This window comes from Passer domesticus, chromosome 14 (genome assembly GCF_036417665.1).
Source record: "Passer domesticus isolate bPasDom1 chromosome 14, bPasDom1.hap1, whole genome shotgun sequence".
In the NCBI taxonomy this organism is placed as follows: domain Eukaryota; kingdom Metazoa; phylum Chordata; class Aves; order Passeriformes; family Passeridae; genus Passer; species Passer domesticus.
The window spans coordinates 4,653,874-4,671,728 of record NC_087487.1 but is presented as its reverse complement, the minus strand read 5'-3'; the positions used below and the strand labels follow the sequence as shown (position 1 = coordinate 4,671,728).

Here is a 17,855-nt window from a genome sequence, read left to right as displayed (position 1 = left end):
ATAGGACATTTGAGGCCTTCTCAAAACATAGAGCCATTCAAATATTTATTCTGAAATGAACGAAAGAAGATGCTTTCTCAACATACTGGTATCCTACAGTGGTTCTGTCCTCATATTCGTGAAGTAACTGAGCAAAAACCTCTTGGAATCAATTATGGTACTAGAAATGTCATCAGAATGCTCAAGACTTGCATTAGTTTTCACCATGCTGTGAGCACCTGTGACTTGGTGACAACCCATTTATTTGCAGTGCAGGAGACCTGCAAGTTCAAACCTTACTCTGCATCCCAAGTCTCCCAGGACACACCTTCATGAATAACAAATGTAAGAAGGAGCAACCCCCTCATCAACTGCACTTGGTACCAGACTGATGAACACCTCAAACATGAAAAGCAAAAGCGCTAAGAAAGGACACAGAAAACAAGCTTTGTGCATTGAAGGAAAATTAGCATGGTTAAAGTTAAAAAAAAAACATGCATCAAAAGCTCTTTTTCTCTTCCAGTAAAGGGTTTTTTGGTTGGTTTTGGTTTTGTTTTTTTTTTTTTTAAACGCAGTCCAGGATCAAAAGTCTGACCATAACGAGGCATTGGAGAAACCCAGCCTTGGGAGAGGACACAGGGAGCAGACAGCTGGAAACACTGGGAACTGACTCTCACAGCCAGGAGAGGGTAAGGAAAGGCTGCACATGGCTCCCTCAGCTCCTGAGCATCACCTGACTCTCAGAAGGACAAACAGGGAATGCAGACCAACCTGTGGATTATTGTAAAATCAATAAAGCTCCCAGGACAAACTCAAACTAGCTCAGGTCTGTGCTGTACATCTTCACAGCCTGTGTGAGTGCAGCAAAAGGCATTTGAAGGAGGCAATCCCCCAGTTAGACACTGATACCACTGAGAGTCACAGAATTTGGAGCACCATGGAGCACAAACGTGTTCCATTGCTTCTCCTGAAGGATTCTGTAGCAGAGCCAATGCTCCTGGTCATCAGGCACTAACAGCATTTCCTGGTCTGTCTGGTTCCAACCCTGATGCTGTAACCAGCTCTCTGGCTTCTCTACACATCTTTGCTTGCAGAGGCCATAATACATTTCAGAGAGTTCTCCCTCATAAGCTTCCACCATTTTCTCTATTTAAAAATATGATGTCACATCTTACCAATGTAGCTACAAATACAGGCCTCATCCTCTTGATCTCCTCCTTCTTTAGGATATTAGAGAACTGTGTGACTTCTGGGTCAAATTCAAACAAACGGGCCAAGATTAATTAGCACCACTGGAAGTTACCACAGCTAAGTTGGAATCTATTACCTTATCCCCACATCAGCATGGGCTATACCTGGTGGAACTAGGGCCCTGCTTTATTCTCAAAATGCCAAATTTCATCTAGCAGGGACAAGGCACACATTTCCTCACATGCTCTCCATTTAGCAGCTCATTTTTTGAAATGCTAGCAGTGGAAAGCACTGCTGCCAGAGTCAGTCTCTGTATGAGGTGCAATATGCACACACAGTGTTCCCTCTCCTCCACCAAAGCTGCTGCGGGCCCCTGAACAGACTTTGTCCGAGGGAAGCTTTCTTCATTTTAGAAGCAAATACCTCTGGAAAGAAAGGGAGAGGCTACTTCTCCCCTTCCCTTGACACTACCAACCTCCTCAGAAGAATTAGAGAACCCTCCCTGGAGCTTTAAAATGCCAGTTTTTCTTCACAGTTTCTTTTCTACTCAGATGTAGGTATTTGCATATCTGTGTTCCAGCTCCACCATGGTAATTTCCATAATAGTTCAGGAACAGCTTTATTCAGAACATTTCCAGAACTGCCAGAAGTGAGAAATACCTGGTATTTTACCAGAAGCTCATTCCCTCAAGAGATTTCTAGACAACTTTATCAGAATTAGCTCTGCAAGCTGTCTATTGTAAGGTTTTTTACTCTAACAAAAACTATTTCTTGAAAAGCAGGAAGTCAGGGTAGAATAGAAATAACGGTAAGAAAAGCAGAGTAGTTCCTTACTTGCCTCTTTGGCAGCAGATAGGTGTGACATGAAATTTTTATCACAGAAATTATCCTTTATAATAAAAAAATAACAATTCTTTTTTCTAAATTAAGCCATGTTCTTTGCCAAAAGAAACAGCTATTTACTCTCCAGACCTGAAATTGAAACAGGAAATTTGCCACAGTGTTCATCTGTTGGGTCACTGACAAAAACAAGTTGTGAATGAGATTTGAGATATTTAATGATAGTCACTTGAATTGTCCCAGAACAGAGAATTTTTTTCTTAAATTTTTGCAGACTTTAACTATAGAGAGATGTGTACTTCTTCAGCATGTCTCTAGCATTACAGCAAAATTTACACAGCTCCCAAGATACAAACATTACATTATTATGTTTGCTAGAAGTTAATGTGATTTTTTTCTGAAATGGTTTGCACAGTCTGTGCAGCAAGCACAAACTGTTGATTTACACCAAGTACCTTCATTAGAATTAGGAAAACATTGAAAAGCCAATAGTTGAAATAAATTGAAGAGGTTTAGAGGCCAGACCGGCCTTTGAAACATAATTTTTACATCTCTCTAGTTATATTTGGGTTTGTTTAGATATTTGTAATATTTGGGTTTGTTTAGATTAGAAGAGGACAAAAACCCAACTGCATTAATATTAACACTGGTTAACAGTCAGTTGTTTTCTGAAGCACAGCCAGCAGATGAATCAAATACAGTGTCAACTACACAGAGCCTCTAGAGCAGGGATGAGACAGCTTGGCTGGAGAACCATGGGAAATGATGGGAATGTGATCCAAGATCTTTTTAGCTAAACAGCATGACACCTCTTTATTAGACTCAGACAATATTGGTAATGCAGGCCTGGTATCCTGCATATTGTGCAAGATAAGCACACGTGCAGAGCCACAGATAAAAACTGGGAAAACTGACACAGCTGACCCGTTCTCTCTGCATTCTCAGTACTGACTTGGGCTGTGAAAAGGGACATGTAGCTGGATATTTGAGTTCTTCACAAAAAAGGAGCAAACAACACAGAGGTATTACAAGAAAGGCATTAGAAGAAAGCTGGGTTATTCCCCTTAACTAACACAACCACCAAAAAAACAGGACTTCCTGGCTCCCTGTGCAAAATATGAGAATATGGATTGAAATCTAATACTGGGCATTACTCTGAATACAAGGAAACACCTTCATGCTTAGAAAGGGTAACAAAAAATCATAGACCACTGTCAAGAAAGCAAGATGCACTTCCAAAATGAAATTCAGATTCTAAGTACCCTGTGTGCTACACAGTGAAATGGAGACCCAGGAAAATCCAAATATGCCTGCTTTTTCACAGTAAACAATTCAAACTGGCTTTTCCTCCCCATTCCTGTATGTACATGAACTTCATTAACAAACATGCATCAAAAAGGTGCTTGAGGACAAATCAGTAATTGCTCTTTTATAACAAATCAGAAGTTACTGAGAAAATCTTCCATAAAGAGTCTGTCAAAACAAGTCCCTTAAGGATTAGCAAAAGCTAAATCCTCTGTCAGAGATGTTTTTCTCAACAGCAGAAAAAGGGCCTTAGTATCAGAAGATCTTAGAAAATATCCTTTCTTGCTCTCAGAAGGGGTATCTGAATAGTGCTGCCTTCCTTAGAAGCACAGATTCTATTTCCTCCCTTTTGTTTTTATACAGTCTCTACTTTCCACAGCAAATACAGCATTTAGCAACAACATTGATTCATTCCTCATTTCACTGGTATTATTGTACTAGGACAGTACCTTTAGGAACATTTGCCTAGAATCAATGAAAGGCAATTAACAACATTTCAGCTAGCTACATATTGTCAAATAATAGCCCACATCATGTCTAGGGAATACACAGAGTTAGATTATTTTTTTTTTAATGCAGAAAGAGTAGGGAGTAATCTTTGCTAGTCATACAAGTCAACATTTGCTCTTTCAATCTGTAAGAAATTGTTGTGGAAGATTGGTTTTAAATAGTCAGAATCTTGACACATGCCAAAACCTTTCAAACTCACAGTTTGAGAAATTAGTATTTAACATGCTGTCAATGAGAAGGCATCATGTTTATTGTATTAAAGTAATTTGGACAAGTCTTTTATTTTGACTTGTCACTTGAGCTTACATCACTAAGAGAACACAGCATCTGTCCCACTCTGAGCTGCTGGGAAATAAATAATGCCATTGACAGGCACTAGGAACAACACAGGAGCTCTCCCTCCACAGCAAATGGACCAGGATGTGCCAGCCACACTCACCTCCTGGACTGGAACAATATGTGTGCTTCTCACAAATGCTTTTCTGACTGGAGTTTACCAAGCTCCCCTGGACTGTATGCCCTGAGCACAAATCCATAGTGAGACAGAAAAGCACTCCCATGTTTAGCTTATGAACAGACCCCCTTCTTTGCCAATGTTTATGTTTGTCTAATACTGTCCAAACAGTTTCCAGCACTCAATTTTCTTTTCACCACAGCAATTCCTTTCCAGAAAAAAAAAAAAAAAAGCCTTAGGCTGGCAAATTATGTACCACCAGAACTATTAATCAACAGTTGGTGTAACCTAAAAGCAAACAAGGGTTTTGTTTCTAGGCCACAAGTGGGCCATTAAGGAAAAAAAAAAAAAAGAGGTGGCTGTTCACTGAATTGGAGCCTTTTTCTTGATCACAGAATTGGCAGTATTTCCCATGCAGAAAGGGAAATCTCATCTTGAAACCAGCTACTGCACATGGAGAGGCTCCACACAGTGCAGCCCACCAGCATCCAGGGCACGGCTGCACTGCCACGTGGAAAGCACAGGGTCACATCAAGTACCCACACAAACACTTCCATTGTCCCTTGGTTTTGTACCCATCTCCAGCTGCTTGGAAAAACCACACACTTGTAGATGTTATCACAGCCTGGTTCAGCAAATCAAGCAAACACATGAGTCCCATAGATGAACTGCCTGAATTCATGACCCCCATGTTAAGTTTTGTTCCTGAACATCTCATGCAATGTACTTTTACCATTAATACCTCAGAATGCCCAAGAGAGTACAAAGTGCAATACAGAACTTTTCCAGTGTAAAGCTCAATACAGAAATAAAAATCACTTATACATATAACTGATTTAACAGTAACCTACTGCTACTTCTTTTTGTTGTTAAAAAGAATGTCTATGGGCTGACCATGAAGAGGTCACCAAGTTCAGCACTCATGATTAGCTGGCTCACTTAGCAATTCTGGAACAGATGAATCATATAAAAGATACTCTTAAATCATACACAAATCCTTCTGGTGCAAATACTGATGGCATACAGCACCAAAACCTTGTTTATAGGAAAAACCAAACTCAAAACTTTAAATCTTGGGGTTTCTGGTTTTCAGCATCTTAAACATGAAACATAAATGCTTTTCCTTGAAAAAAAACTTGCTTCTGAAGATCTTGGGAAGACAAACTCGACTAGCTACTGACTGACAAGAGACTGTCAGCAGAAGAGTCTGCCAGTGGTCAGTGCCACTCTTACAAGAGGTGTGACAGACACATGTTGGACACACAAACCTGTCCCTCCTGACTGACAGAGAACACAAGCATCCAGCTTAACGCAGCTACCAGGAGCACTAACACTTGCAACCCTTTTATAGAATCTCTAAAATGGGAGCAGACTTCTCTTCAGGATCTTGGCTGCTCCACCAATCCATACGCTTGAACACCTACTGGATAAAACAGAAATCTGAAGAATTTGCACAAGGTACTGCCTTAATCCACATACATTAAAGAACTCTTGGCAGCACTGCCTAAGCACTTACTCTAATACAAATTTCAAAGAGTTAACATGAACTGTTCCATTCATATATCATATTTTATAATTTTTATCCTGTATTTTCCAATAATAAATCAAATAAAAGCTACAAAAAGTAAACAATATATACTGTTACAGACTAATTGTTTTGCAGCCTAAATTCTACAGCTGTAATCCTAAACTTCCTGAGAATTTTCCAGTAGATGCAACTAAATGAGCTAGTGAATTCTAAGCTGATGAGTTACAGGCATCCCTCTCCAGTCAAAACGATCAACAGGAATGCAGAACTCTCAACTACAACATTAGAGATTTGTTCTAATTGTAAAGCTGACTGCCAAGCCTCAAAGGGACCCTACTAAAATCAAACTGCGTTCTCTATCTACTTCTCTGCTTCCATTCACACCAAAGATGTTCCTCCATTTTAAGACGTGCTTTTCTTCAGGCATCCCTAAGGGGAAGCAAATTAAAATACGTGCAACATTTACTGGTTTAAGATGTTAACAACGTACATTTTGGCCTGGTAGAAGTTCCAAGTTCAAACTGTTCAGACATTTTATCTTTACAATAAAAGCCGCATTAGGAAACCTCATCAGCGGCCTAACTTTGGATTCAGAAGGGAAGAGCTCTCTCAAAGGACCTGATTCCTTGAGATGACACTTCATAACTTCATATACTTTAAGACCACACCTTGCACCAAGGGAACACACGGCCCTAAAGCCACTGGTTGGCTGACTTATCTGAACAGCAAAAGAGTCACTAGCATTCCTCAAAACAGTGACAATTCCTTGGTTATTCTACCTTAAAAAACAAGATATCAACAAAAAATTCTCCTTGTCTAAGTCCATAAGCTGATTCTATGTCTGCAGAATAAATCAAGACCTTCAGATATTTTTCTGATTAATCACTAAGTTAACATACATCTCAGAACATTTGATAAATAATTTTCTAAAGCATTAATAATTACGGCTTTCCTAACACAGACTTCAAGAGAAAAACCCCACTGTCCTAGATTTGAAACGAAACATCTTGTGCTAGGCAGTGAGTTAGTGAAGCACAGGCTCCGAATGTGAACTGTCCTGTTTGCATCAGCTCTTCAGCTCCCACCTCTCTGAACCACACTTTCATTACAGACTCTGCCCAGACGACGAGCACCTCTCTCCCTAAACTGGACCAGGTACAGCAGCTACCTCAGGAAACTCACTCAGGCCCCTGTACCTCTCATCCTACAGGAACTGTGGAGCCTTTTGCTGTGCTCTGACTTGCAGGAGCACCTCTCAGTGCTGCAGGGAGCTGAGACCATCCTGACGCCTTCTCACAGCTCAGGCACTGTGCTGCTGCAGCGTGGGCTGTGCCCTCCTTGAGCAGCATTCTAGCTCTGTCAGAGTGCAAGTGGAGCTTCTTCCCCAGCTCAGCTCGATCTGGCTGCAAGCAGGGATCAGCACAGACAATCAGGTACACAGCAAGAATGGGGCATAGAAAGAAATGCAAATAAGAATGCAGACAAATTCAAAGCAAAGCCGTAATAGAAGAAACTAGGAAATTCAAATAGTTTCCAGAAATTGAACAGAAGCATCTTACATGAACTCTCATCTCTTTTATTGAGAAAAATCTTAAAAAAATACTTGAATAAATCCTGATCATTAGTGAGTTCTGAAGCAACAAGGTTATGTACTGAGCAAGAACTCTGGAGTGCATTTATAAAGCTTCTCAGGTGGGAAAAGCATGACTTGTACCTAACAAAGCTATGAACCAAGGCATGCCAGCCTTCACACCACAGATATGCCCATACAGAGCCATTGCACATAACTGGCATTTACAGACACTCTGAACTCTTGTACCTGTCTCGGGAAACACAGTGCAATATCCAAATTATGAAGTCACAACCTGAAAAATTCAACTCTTGGAAGAAGAAATTCAGAATATCTTTGTTGGTCTAAAAGAGCAACAAATGATGCAAATGAGAAGTATCAGTACTGCAGAAGCAATGTGTGGATTGGCAGGTTCTGGTTCTCTTCCTGTTCCCTGTGCTTGGATCTTTTTCAAGCTGCTTACACGAGTTTTGTCAGACAGCAACCTTCAGACTCCAGACCAATTTGCAAACAATGTCAGTTGTCTCAGGCTCAATGCTGCCTTAGAGTTCTCTACTTCAATACAATAATCCATGGGTTAGGCGCATTATAGAGAGCAAAACTGTCAAGAGATATAAATATTGTATCAAACAAACCATCCCATTCCTCAGAGTCTGTCCTCTGACCCACCAACTGCAGTGTTCTACTGACCATCACTTCTATTTCTGTTCTCATTTACTTGGCTACCTGTTCACATTTCATCCACCATTTTAAAAATCTCTATTAAATTTCAAATGGGCTGGGTAACTGTCTAATTTTGGTGATATTTAGGCTCAAAAGAAGGAGGGAGTTAAATAAGAATAAAATTACTTGCATTAAAAGAACTACTGAAGTTATGGAAAGTACTACTACACCACACTAACTATATCTGGAATAGGAAAGTGCTGCACCAGTGGAAAATACGTTTTATGGCCTTGGCTCATTTTGGGATTACTAAACCATGGATGCTTTGTACAGTTATTTACACAGTCCTGTGACATAAGAAGCTTTCTATTAAACCTGAGTAGGGAAAGTTTTGGAATAGCAAAGTTAAAAAACGCATCCCCAGACCCCAGAACTTTCCCTGTTTCAGTTTGAAAGCTCACTGAAGCTGCACAGGAGTTCGGACACCTCCTTCAGGAAACGATCATACCAAACCTTGTTCTCTTAAACAAGTAACTCGGGTCTTTCAGGGGACTTTTCTTGATTTCAGGAGTACTAATAGCAAAATCTTTGTTTTTGAGCAAAAGTGACCAAGAGCTTGTGCCCTACAAAAACGCTGAGTGAACAGAGGGAGATATGCAGCACAGAAATCCACTTGTAAAGAGAATCTGACTGATTTTGTGGAAGAAAACTTCTTGTGTTTTTTACATAAATGCCCCATCAGCAGATATCTGAATTAACAGTCACTTTTGTACTAAAAAAAAATCAAATACGTGATGAAAACATCTCCCCTCTTCCCCATTAGTCAATTACCTTTTTGCCACATCTCTTAACAGGTAGTCAAACAGCTCAGGTTATTTAAACAGGTCCTATGCAAAGAAACTGATTGCCTGAAAGTATTTTACCAATACTTGAAATAATCTAAATAATTATGCTTTCCCCCCAAATACTTGAAATAATCTAAATAATTATGATTTTTTTAAAAGTTGAAACTACCCAAACTCAATCCTTGACCTTATTAAGAGTTTGAGCACCGAGCCAGCTAAAAAAACTGGCTGATTGCTGAATTTTCTCATTCAGTGCGACCAAAATTACCACAAACTCTCACAGAAGCTTTCTGAGATGTTCCAATTACCAAACAACAGTCATGAGAAACTGCTCTGCTGCTAAGTTCCCAGTCAGCACCTTCTGAAAGATGGATTCTTTAGAGATGACACAAAGAAAAAGAAGAATCTGAGAACAGAAAAGATTTAATTATAATTATTCACATTCATAAACACTGCATGCTAGACAGAGTCCCTGTGCAATTTGAAATACACCTTATGTTTATTCACACCACACAGGATATTTGTTTGAAATAGGTCCCCAGCATGAATCTCTGAACACTTCCTACAGGTTTGCCCAGTATTTAATTGAATGACAGACCAAAGAGGCATGGTGGACTCAGCCATGAGAGAAACAGAAGACAGACAACAAACAAACTAAAAAAACACAACCCTGAATAATTTCTAGGCTAAGAATTCCTGTGTTAATTTTTGAAACACAGATACATATCTGCATATGGAACCATTCCCATCTGCTTGAAACAAAAGGAACAGCACAAAAGTAATTAATACACCAACTGAAAGGAATGTCTACAAATCCTGGATTTGGACAGCAAGGATGACCCTTCCCTTAATAGTGAGCTCTAGAGATCACTATTAATCTCTGGGCTGTTACCACTGCTTAAACTGTTACTCTTAGTTTTCATCTCCCACAGCTACTGACCAATGAGGCTGTAAGAAATAAACTATTGTGAACTGAAGCCATGCATTTGGAGTTGCAATTGCAGGTAAACAAAGCAAGCTTCAGCCAAAACTTGTTCCCATAAAAGTGTACCCCTGAGAAGAGGTGATGCCAGATAAGGAAAAGATTCAGCAAGAAATAGAAAAACCCCAACTTTTATAAGAACAAAGAACGGAGGTTGTAAACCTCTTTAACAATTTCCCCCCTCATGTAGGTGGCTATGTAATTTATTTAAGAATAGACCAAAGAAACCAGAAATCAAGGCATGAAAATTAATTTAAAGTCAGCTGGAGAAAGCTCAGCTCTTGCAATAGTATGGCTTAGGGCAAAAAGTGACAAACATTTTGTTCTCAGTTCCACATTTCTCTGCAGCAGCTCCGGCAGATTAAAGGCACAGCGGCCCAAACCTTTCCATGAAGCTTCAGTTACCACTGCAAGAAGTTCTAAGTTTCAATAAAAACTTCAGGTGCTGAGAGACAGTTTCCCTTGGCCTGATTATGCTCTAAGATTAAAAACAATTAAACAAAACCGAGACAAGCGTAACAGAAAGATGGACTAAACGCGCCCGCAGCCCGGCTCCCGAAAGAGGCGCGGTCAGACAATGTCCCGCGGACAGATGGACAGACAGTGTCCCGCGGACAGACGGACAATGTCCCGCGGACAGACGGACGGACAATGTCCCCGCCCGCAGCTCCGCGCGTGCCCGATCCGCCCCGAGCGCGGCCCCGCCACAGCGCCGCCGCCTCCTCCGTGCTGCCACCTGGCGGCCGCCGCCGGCAGCGGCCCGGCTGCTCCCGCCGCGGGGCCCCGCACGGCCCCGCACGGCCCCGCACGGCCCCGCACGGCCCCGCACGGCCCCGCACGGCCCCGCACGGCCCCGCACGGCCCCGCACGGCCCCGCGGCTGCCGGTCCCAGCTCCCTGCTCCAGTCTGGCCGCGGAAACGCGGACAGTTTTTCACGGTGCCTTGGTTTCTGTGCGATTAGCCAGCCCCTCGCAGGGGCTGCTGCCACACTTCGGGCCCGGCGAGGTTCCCAAACGAGCCGGCACTGCCATCGCCGGCCGGGCCTTTCCTCGCCACCACGCCATGTCAGAGGTTGAGAGCAACTAAGAAAGACAAAATTTCTATTTTGTCTGTAAGAAAGAACCACAGTATGGATGGTTTGTGTTTTGTTTCTGACACAATCAAGAGTCTGTTTTGTCATGTGTATGAGTTTCAGACAGGATTTTCCCCTTTCTCCAATCTGTATATAATCTCTACAGGTCTTTTATCAGTCAACGGGGTTTTTTGCTGCCAACGAAAAAAATGCTTTGATTAAAAAAAATAAAAGGTAAAGCAATCTTTTTCTAACACATTAAGTTAGAAATCCCTAAAAACCCCCAAATCAAATCAGCAATGTCCCACAGGCAGCAGCCAGCACCCAGGAGAATGAACACAGCAGGTGGCAGTGACCAAACAGACAATTTAACACAATGTAACTGTCCAGTAAAAACAAACCCCAAACCATAGTTGGTTTTTTTTTTTTTTCCACATAAAGAAATATCAGGAAATAAATAATCTACTATTCTTAAGTCTAACCAAGCATCAGAAAGAAAATCCAACACTTTCTCTTCATGTAACTAGCCAGCTTGGCCACTTCAAAAATCTCGTATTACTGCTAGTTAACCAACCATGTAATTCTAATTTGTTATCACAGAGCAGGTACTGTACATGCTTATTTAGTCCATCCACATGACAGGGTAATTTGTAGTTATATAATTTCATGGTAATTATAGTTGGAATTACTATGTACAAACTGGGCATTTCCAATGTAATTATCAAAAACTAGAGGCTCAGTATTGACATGATTAGTGGAACCCTCGCAAAACAAACTATTATGTAAGAGTGACTTGGAGGTTGTTTTTTGCTCCTCCTTCAGCTTTGTAATCAACAAGGCACAACAGTGCAGAAACACAGAGACCAAAGCCAATATTTTGTGGTGTGGGTGGCACTTACCTCCCATGAGCTGATTAAAGTTGCTGATTCTACCCACATTTCTGATCAAGGAGGATACAACTGTCCAAATGCTACCCCTCCACTGTAAAATTTTCTTGGATAAAAAGTTATTTTCCTGTTAGACTTTAATTGCTGGGTTTGAAAACAGACACCCTTCTTTCTGCTGTATTCATTACCACACAGTGCTTGGTTTCTACCTGTGTCACAGACACAAGAGCACAGAGGTAACTGTGGAAAAAAGCAGCTTCAATATCTGAGACACAGACAAGTCACTGCTGTATCTGCCTCATTTTTGTACAAGTGGTCCAGGAATTAAAGGGCCTATCAGGCTACATAAATTCTGTAAACTGTTTCTCCCCAGTTATCTTCAGTTTGCAGTTCATGGTCTCAATTTGAGAGAGTTAATTCAGGGCAGCATCTCCCAGGGTTAGAGTATTTGAAGCCCAAGAGATGGTGCTGTCTTTGTGTGCAGAGATGGGGAAGCCTTTGTATGAACATCTGGAAATGAAGCACTGGGCATACACAAATATGCAGAATATCAATTCAAGTGTGCCAATAATATGATCAATACAATTAACAGCTAAAAAAACTGGAAAATTCACAACCACCTCAGGGTTAAAAATTCATAGCAAACAACAAAAAAGTATTCTCAAAGTTTGCCTATTGTGGACAAAGACAGGATACCGTGTGTCAACTTTGAGTCTCATCAGCAAGGATGGAAAAATAGCTGGCATAAATTAACCGGGATGCAGTATTAAACTAGAATTATTTCACTACAGCTCATCTCATACAGATATTCTACCACACTCACCATGACATGCTGCCAATGTACACCAATGGTTGCAGCAGTGAGCCAAAATGAGTGTAGTCAGTCAAAATCCTGGAAAACTGACAGCCAGGGAAGACTGAAGAAGTGGTGAGGAAACAGCAGCTCCCCAAGGCTATTTAAGTCAAAGTCCCTCCTTCATGAACCTGTTTATTGTGCTAGCAATGTGGGCCTGTGTTATTACAAGTAGTTTTTAACCAAAAACTAAGAAGTGGGAAAGATGATCTGTCAGTGAAAACTTTGAAAAATTGTTTAACGCTCAATTTGTTTGATACTGAAAAAAAAATTAAAATCGCACACTGTTGTAACTGAAAAAAGCCAGCTGGCTGGGAAGAAAATACTATAGGAAGGGCACAACTACAAAATGAAAACCAAGATCTTTCTAAGCTCCCAGTCAAAAGATGGAGAAGAGAGAGCAGAGTGCTCTGCTGGAGGTTGTGCCCTGCTTCAGTAGAACTGGATGTTAGTTACAGCTCTTTCCAGAAGTGATGGTTGAAGCTAGCCTGCAGCAAACTTTTTTCCTACTTGCTTTATTTTTCTCAGACCTTTCCTATCTGTGTGGTTTCCTTCTCCGTGCTTCCTCTCAACCTGCAATGTTCCACTTCCTGACTCCAGAAGGAACTGCTGGTATTTGGCAATGCAGCTTCTGGTGTGAAGCACATCAGAAGCCTGTAGGCAACACTCACACTGAAGTTACCACAGCAAGGAACACCGGGCAGGGTGAGCGAGAAGGCAGCACGATGCTTTCCAGCACTGGACAGATCCCTAAGAAACCAGTTTATCAGGCCACCAGATTACATTGCAGCTGTTGTGTAAAAACATTTTTTAACATTTAAACTTGAAACCTATCCAGTGTGGAACTCCAGTTCTAGAAGGTGGCAAACCCAAGCAAACTGGTGTGTGCAAGTTTTACCTCAGGGTTTTCCCTTGCTGCAGGGTGCTAGGGCAGGGGAAGGACCCTGGTAGCCAGCAAGTGAGAAACTGAAACCCTTTCAGACCAGGAGCTATGCTGACATCCTTATTGGCAGCAGTCACTTTGCCGAGGAATAAGGCACAGGCAAGTAACCAACAGAGGCTGCTGCCACTTACCATGTGGCTGGGCTGTTATTTGAAGCAGCAAACAACCTTGGATTCAGGGTCTGATGTTCCCTTGCTCTTAATGACCCCATTCTCTAGATCCAAACAACAGCAACAAACCCCTTACAATTCCATCTCTGTAATGAGTGCAAGCCAAATCATACTGCTTTTACATCACCTCGAAGAGAAGGCATTAAAGACCTCCAGGGAGATGAAGGAGCAGCATCTGTTCGTGGGCAGACCCGCAGGCAGGAGCCCCTGGCGGCAGCTGCCCGGCAGGCACGGCCACGCCGCTGCCCGGGAGGCTCCGCAGGACACCAGGACACAGCCGGGGCGGGTGACAGCCCTGCACCCACCGCACCTGGAGAGTGCTCTGAGGCCGCTTCTGCGGCAGCAGGCGACAGCTCCCCGGAGCTAAGGGGGAGCAGCGCTATAAATAGAGCATTCCCAGCGCCTGCACACGCACACAGCCGCTCCGCCGCTTTGACTCTTTTATCAGCGCCGCACGAACAGCGGAGGGGACGCAGACCCGGCAGGGGCAGCGCTGGGGCTGCTCTCCTCCACAGCCCCGCAGAGAACAGGGGCTCAGCCCGGAGCAAAGGGCCGGCGGGCTGTGAGGGCCGCAGCACCACGAGATGCCATCCTGCTGCCATCCTGCTTCCACCCTGCTTCCACAGTCACTGCGGAGCTCTGGCCCCTCCAGTGAGCCGCAGCCCGGCTCCTGTGCAGTTCAGCCCTGTCCCTGTCCCAGCACTGCCCAGGGCTGCACTCACAGCACGGAGGCTCACGTGGAAACCACGGACACGGGGCACCCCAGGCCCAGCCACAGAGGCCACTTTTCCATTCAGGGCCATGGCCAGCCTTCCAATGGGCAGCTGCATACACAGGAACTGGGCATCACGTACCAAGAGCTTGGCAAAATACAGTGACATCTCCAATGACACACAGGACACGCTGCCCCGGCACAAGAAAATCCTTAAAAAGGAACAAAGACACTGCGCCTGTATTTCACCTGAGAGGCTGGAAAGCTATCAGAAGAGGAATTAATTTTCATTACCTTGTTAAATCCCTGCCAAACCATTTGCTCAATCTATAGCGAAGGCAAAAGTAAAGCTTTATTTCACACCTGAAAAAGACACACACCAAACCATGAGGTTCAAGAAGTTTGACTGTACCTACAAAGCTGATTAAGGAACTCTGCCAGAGTGAATCTCAGATCTCTTGACACCCAGCCCAAGTACTCCCTCTTCTAGACCCTACTAACAAGGGACCTGTCACTCGCAGTTTTAACTTTCAACCTTGGCACTACAGAAGGACCTGGCTCCTTTGAGAGGAGCCCAAACAGCAAATCCATAAATGATGCTGCTCATAAAAATGTGAGAATTTCAGATGGTATTCTCCAGCAAGGAGCTGAATGATTATCTCAGAACCCTTTCATAGGAAAACATGCTCTTTTCCTGGAGCATTCTATTTTTTCCTCAAAAAACTCATGCATGATAAATACTCTCAGGCATCAGTTTACTTAATTTTCTTTCAGGACAGAGCTTGTTAGAACCATTTCAGACTCAGCATCAAATCTATAATTCTTCACACAAACAAGCCTGTCTGCCTCAGTATTTATCTGCTGAAGATTCTGTTCTCTCTTTTATCATCCCCCACAATGACTTACAGCTATATTTCCTGCAGACAACTCTTGCACAACAAGTGTAGAGAGCCACCCGCTCAGATCCTGTACCTCTCCCTTTCCTGTTTACACTACTCCTTCTCAGAGAAATGCCTGCCTATGCTGCCACAATAGGATGTTTGGTGACAAGACCTTGCCCTTTGCAGTGGCAGAGAGCTGGAAGGGTCCCCAAATGAGTTTGTTCCTGAACCTGGCATATATTGCCCCAAAAGAACAGAATTTTGTGTTGCTGTACAATTGTGGTACTTTTGCAGTGTCACACCACCATCCTTCTTTTTCACCCACTGTGTTATCAGAATGTCAATCCAGGAAAGAGACGACGAGGAAAAATCAGTGAAAACTGCTGTTAGGGAAGTGAGGGATGGTCAAGCTCAGGAACACAGGTGAGATGCTAGCCTTCACATGGGATTGATAACCCACACTTCAGCAATGCACAGAGCAGCACAGATAGAAGGATTAAGGGTGGAAAGAAGAGAAACATCTAGGCTTTTAACTGGGAGATCCAGGAGGACTGAATGGGAATGTTTCTGAGAGAACTCAGAGCACTTGCTACAGTTCTGGACTGGTCTCTTACAGCAGCCAGCTCCTTTCAGTGGAGAGTACACACATGCATATATTACTTTACCTTTTTCCTCCCCTTTTTTGTTCTTTGGTTCAGGTTCCAGCCTAGTGGAAATGCATTGTACAATCCCCTGCTGTGCTACAAGTCTCCTTTTCAGTTCAATTAACGAGCCATAAATAACACGATGAAGGTGTCAACAAAGAGCGTAATTTATCATAACTTGTCAGAGCAGCGATCCTGAGGAGGAGAACGCTCATTCACAGTCTGGTGTAACACACCAAGATTTATTCCTTGCCTGGTACCTCCCTCTACTCCCTTGGCGTGCCAAAATTTATCTTGTGCTGCAACCCTCACAGGTGTACCACTTTGACAAATATGCTGCGAAGTCTGGTATTCATCACAGGCAAGTCTTTGTTGGGAAGGAGGCCGGCAAGAAATAAATTTGTTTTAGAAAGAAGGTGCTTGTGATTCAATGTGCTCAGGGGTATGGGGAGAGGCAGACAGGCTCATTATTTTTAACCTCCCTGTGTCCGCAAGAGAAGAAAACGAGGTAATGTAGTTGATGTGACATTACAGTTCCTGACTTCATTACTTGCTGCCTGGTTAAACAAGCACCTAGGCAATTACTACTACTGCAGTCTTGCTTAGCTTCACTTTTGCCTCACACTTCCCTCCAATATGAAGGGCAATTGATGGCTGCCAGAGCATTTTATGGAGGGAAATTTTGCTCATGGCAAAGACCTTTACATAAATTAAAATTCATCATCTCAAAGGTAGTTCTTACAGGGCACAACTGGCTATGAAGCTACTGAAGCCATTTTGGACACCCAAGGCAGCACTGTAAGACAGACTGAGGCAGAGGAGAGTCTCTCAAACAAGACTGAGAGCTGGCTTTACCCCAGTGCAAGGGTAAAAAGCTAAATCAGTCTCACTGCTCCAGATTTACACCACTTCAAAACCCAACTGCAGTTTTGAGTCTTCCTCTTGAACATGAAGTGCAACATTTACTGAATGTGGTCTGAAACAGAGACTTGTAGATCCAAACTGGAATTTTCAGCATGGAAGAATGAAGGCAAATTCAGCTGCACCTGAATTGATGTCTGCAAGAAGGCACGCTGCCTGTGACAGTCTGAACCAGGCATGAAGGTTTATCATTGCCAACAAGTAGAGTTTGACATTCTGAATGCAAACTGGCACAATTCTGCCAGCACTGAGACTAAAGGTAACTTGAAAGTAATTCCTTTTTAGAGTGCTAATACAAAAAACCCTCCAAACTGTCATACTGGAGTGATACATGCCTAGCAGTCTTTTAAGTGTGATACAGAAGGAAAAGCAAAAAACTCAGCTTAAACTGAACTTTAAAAAATCCTCCAAAACTACATTGATATGATAGAAATATTTGCTGGGGGGGGAAAAAAATCAAGACCAAAGCATTTTACTTCTTGCTACTTGGATCTGACCAAATAATGTTCTGACAGTAAATGTCAACCCCCTAACCTGGTATCCTAGGTTTGCAAAGTGGGCTCCCTCACCTCTCTGAAGAACATGCAGCTTGCAAGCAGAGGTCCTTCCTCAGCAAAACTGCCCACTTCCTTTAGAGCATTGAAACCCTTATAATTTAATACAATTCTGTTAATTTTGTTCTTTTGAGATTGACCTAGTGCTACCAGAGTGTTTTTACTCAAAAAAGAAAACGAGCTTTGTAGTGGCTGCAAAAGCCAAGCACAGAGAAGGGCACAGGCAGCCTAGAGTTGTACACTTGCAAGAAACTTCCATCTGCCTTTTCCTTTACTTTTTATTCTTAGGAGAAAGAAAAGTTTTGAAATTTGGAGCTGACAGTCTCTTGGTTCAAGAAATACCTAATTAGC

General features: G+C 42.6%; 1 protein-coding gene across 6 annotated transcripts in view; it reads right to left on the bottom strand.

Annotated features, from left to right (window-relative positions):
• Positions 1–17,855, bottom strand: part of RORA (RAR related orphan receptor A) — a 472,196-nt gene that overhangs the window by 196,278 nt on the left and 258,063 nt on the right. Inside the window, exon 2 of one of the 6 annotated variants that reach the window (XM_064389404.1) lies at positions 11,839–11,932. The exons of the other annotated variants lie outside the window; for them this stretch is intronic. Coding sequence (XP_064245474.1) covers positions 11,839–11,845 — 7 coding nt within the window. The 5' untranslated portion in view covers positions 11,846–11,932. The remainder of the gene's footprint in view (positions 1–11,838; positions 11,933–17,855) is intronic. 6 annotated transcript variants of the gene reach the window in all.